Genomic DNA, 3,924 nt, shown 5'->3' with positions numbered 1-3,924 from the left:
AGCGTGAGTCATAAGATAACTAGGGAATACCAATAGCATTCATCTCTTGACCAGATTTGGTGAGCTTAAGCCTGTTAACAATTACCTAGGTAATCTGAAAAGCAATCCATACGCATGGGGGAAGGTCAGAGACAGATCATTTAGTGGTAATGGAGCTCGAGTAGAATTTTCGCATATTGTTCTCTGAATCCCCAAATATGGAAGGCTTCTAGTAACTGCTAACATACGAAAGGGTTCCTGTTTACATAGTACCTGCAAGCCAGCCCCCTACGGTCCACCGAACACCTACATCACTTGCCCGCAAGCCCTACCAACTTCGACCCCTATGGCTTGTGCTCATCGGTCGGGGGAGGTGCAGCATGGCTACCCTGATTGGGCCTGGTATTTGGATGATTATGTTAGTCAATCGAATCTCTCTTGTTAGGTGGCTCCGATACATCATGGGGGAGCTCGGGAAGATGGTCTCTCATAGCGTTCCGCTAAAGGAACGTACCACTCATAGAATATGACATCTTCTCTGACTTTGTCATTAAGTTGTAGTCTTTGCTAGGGTCTCCGGCCTTCCCATTACCAATGGATAACTCGGAGACCCCAGCCCGGACCCGCCCTAACTTTTCCGTATCTTATTCTGAACCGTCCCGGGCGAACTCGGATGTTGTGGTGTCGGGAAGAGAACAGTACCGGCTACCTAAATCAATGGTATGCCGATCGAATGTGACTAAGCTCTAGGCCGCAATGTCGCATGCCATCCGTCTATACTAAAACGATGAGCCGTGATGTTGATGTTCATCTTGTCGGTCGCTATTGACTAGGAGAAGGCAGCGGGAAACGTAATGGTGCAGGCAGTCTTATGAATGGATCCTCGCCTCTCTACTTATCATTCCGGTGCTAAAACGATTTGTTCAAATATGTTACGGGAAGGCCATTTATAGCAGGGAACTGATCTAAGACCTGGTGTTGATACCACCAGACCCCGGGATGAGATAGGATTTTTCCTAACTTTCGGATAAGCCCGGGTGCTCACATTGAAACGGATCTGGCCGTCGTTTTGATACCGTGATTGAAGATGAAGATGAAGATGAAGATGAAGAAGAGGATGAGGATGAGGATAGAGAAGAGTATGATTTTTCTAGAACAGTGTAGCATTCTACGAACTTTATATACTCTTCGAAAACTCAAATTAGATTTCGGTGCCTCTTATTATTCCAATTTATTATTCTATTTGGCTTCTGCATGTAAGTTATCCTAGCAGTTATTCCAAACTATAATTCCAACCTGGTAACTGGTACTGGACATCTACGGCGATATGGTGAACTAAATTAGCGGATTTAGGGCTGAGACTAGCCTAACTTTCAGTGGACTGTTCAGCCCCGCTGCGCGTGACAGCATGGATCAATTGAACTTATCCAACTACAAAATACCAACAAGCAATGTATTTTAACAGAAAAAGATGCTGCAAACAATATAGTCAGGGAGGAAACCGCTTCATTCAAACGATCGAAATGACTCTGTTGCGATATCCTTGATTATCAAGGTAATTCACCTACTTGAGGTATGCTTTTATATTGCTTAGCACTTATTTATACCTGTGCCTCGCGATAGCTGCGCACAGACGCGTCTCACCACAACAAACACTCATAAGACTTCATCTATACTATTTCGACTACCACGCATATGAACTTGTTAATTGGGCAAAATGAGCATGGAAAACTTCCTCCGTGAATGGAGGCAAGACGCCTGGAATAAGGCTCAGTATGACTCGGCTATTTTCATCGGCGATAAGCTCTTGGCATTAACGCGTGAGTTGGGTATCTGAAATATTTTTCTGCTGTATACCTCATACTAAGTATCATCGCAGATGACGATAATGATGCCTTCTGGCTCGCACAAGTTCATTTTGCTACAGGAAACTACACTCGTGCACAGGCTTTCCTCGCTAAGCAAGATTTAATTACCCGCAATCCATCTTGTCGTTATCTTGCTGGCCATTGCTTTATCAAGCAGTCCCGGTTTGAGGAAGCACTGCAAGTGCTGGGTGAGCGCAACCCCACGCACTTGATTCATAACCCAGCAAATAAGCGGAAGACGCAACACACGAGCGGACGCTCCGTTACACACCGCGGAGCGGCTGCATCCAGAGCACAACAACAGAGAGATGAACTCTCCGAGGATGAGGCGGCGAACCGACGTTTTGAGGCCGCTATGTGTTTTCTAAGGGGTATCTGCTATGCGAAACAGAATGCATTCGACCGGGCGAAGGAGTGCTATAAAGACGCCGTGCGCATAGACGTACAATGTTTTGAGGCCTTCCAGCAATTGATGAAGAACTCTCTCATGTCGCCAGACGAAGAATGGCAATTTTTGGAATCACTAGATTTTGATGCTATTCATGTCTCCTCAGACCCCTCTTCATCACAAGAGGCGGCCGAATTTACCAAAATGATTTACACCACACGACTCTCCAAATACCGAAACCCTACAACCTTTACGACTGCTTACGAGACATTATCTACACACTACAATCTTGCCACTAATCCCGACTTACTACTTGCCCGAGCGGACCTACTCTACACCCAATGCCGGTACAAAGACGCCCTAGCCATCACCGAGTCCGTCCTGCAAGAAGACAAATACAACTTCAGCATCTACCCCGTGCACCTAGCCTGTCTCTACGAGCTTAAAAAGAAAAACGTACTCTTCCTCGTATCCCACGACCTAGCCGACACCCACCCCGAGGAGCCGTGCACCTGGCTCGCGGTCGGGATATACTACTTCGCCATCGAGAAGATCGCGGAAGCCCGTCGCTACTTTAGTAAAGCGAGCATGATGGACCCGCACTTCGGCCCAGCCTGGATCGGATTCGCGCATACCTTCGCGGCCGAAGGCGAGCACGACCAAGCTATATCCGCGTATTCGACCGCCGCGCGGTTATTCATGGGCACGCACCTCCCCCAAGTATTCCTCGGGATGCAGAATCATGCACTCAATAACATGACGCTAGCAGATGAGTTTCTGAAAACTGCGTATGGGTTATGTAAAACCGATCCCCTGCTTTTGAATGAGATGGGAGTGGTGTATTACCATCAGGATAGACCGCAGGATGCGGCTACCCTGTTTTTGAAGGCGCTGGAGGTCGCGGAGGAGATTGATGCTGAGCCGGGCGCTTGGTTGTCGGCGAGGACGAATTTGGCGCATGCGTATCGTCGTATGAAGAGGTACGATGAGGCGCTGGATCAGTTCGATGAGGTGCTGCGCCAGGGCGGGAAGGACGCTGCTATATTCGCGGCGAAGGGGTTGATTTATATGGAGCAGGGTGGTAAGTTTGACCTTGCGGTTGAGGTCCTGCATGAGGCGCTTGCGATTCATCCCCAAGACCCCATTGCGACGGAGTTGTTGAACAAGGCCCTAGATGAGACGGCCGGCTTGTTACCTTGACCGCGGGATGCGGTGCTAGTGGAGTTGAGATTGGTAGTTTACGAGTAACGAAGATAATACCTACTACTACCTAGGTATCTAGATAGGCATGATATGCCGCTGAAAATGATAAAGAACTGTACATCTTACGGTTCGTCCTTGGGTTCGATGCAAGGGCTATGTCTGACTTGCATGTTGCTGACAGCATTGAACTTGCTACGACCTAACCAGTAAGGTAGTATATCCAAATGGATGCCTACGTGACTTACATATTTTTTTTCTTGATCCCCTGCTGATCATCGTGTAATCCAATTGATGTTTACGATCGAGTTGCTTGAAACGTGCAGTCTTGAGCTCCATCGCCATGGCTGAAAGCGGAGCACGATGTCCACTTTGCTGTTCGATTCTGTTTTATGTTTTTTATTTCTTCTTCCAGTATCCTATTCATTAAGAAAAATTTGTGCGCCCCATTTAAATGACCCTAACCCTCACTCGTTCGTCCTACGCCTC

At 47.6% G+C, this 3,924-nt stretch overlaps 1 protein-coding gene across 1 annotated transcript; it reads left to right on the top strand.

Annotated features, from left to right (window-relative positions):
• The first annotated feature begins 1,410 nt into the window (after positions 1-1,410).
• Positions 1,411-3,648, top strand: F4822DRAFT_395124 (TPR-like protein). Its single transcript, XM_051457416.1, has 3 exons — positions 1,411-1,534; positions 1,603-1,799; positions 1,859-3,648. The coding sequence occupies exons 2-3, from the start codon at positions 1,697-1,699 to the stop codon at positions 3,433-3,435; spliced, it is 1,680 nt and encodes a 559-aa protein (XP_051316778.1). The 5' UTR covers positions 1,411-1,534; positions 1,603-1,696; the 3' UTR covers positions 3,436-3,648.
• The last annotated feature ends 276 nt before the right edge of the window (positions 3,649-3,924 follow it).

Source organism: Hypoxylon trugodes, assembly GCF_022578975.1.
Source record: "Hypoxylon trugodes strain CBS 135444 unplaced genomic scaffold F4822scaffold_3, whole genome shotgun sequence".
NCBI lineage: Eukaryota > Fungi > Ascomycota > Sordariomycetes > Xylariales > Hypoxylaceae > Hypoxylon > Hypoxylon trugodes.
The sequence above is the reverse complement of the archived record's forward strand: the minus strand, read 5'-3'. Positions and strand labels throughout refer to the sequence as shown.

What these genes read in the sequence shown, in the direction of transcription:
- F4822DRAFT_395124 (XM_051457416.1), top strand. Translation starts at nt 1,697, where the DNA reads ATGAGCATGGAAAACTTCCTCCGTGAATGGAGGCAAGACGCCTGGAAT. An exon ending in TAAGCTCTTGGCATTAACGC is followed by an intron (nt 1,800 to 1,858) that starts GTGAGTTGGGTA and finishes GTATCATCGCAG; the next exon opens with ATGACGATAATGATGCCTTC.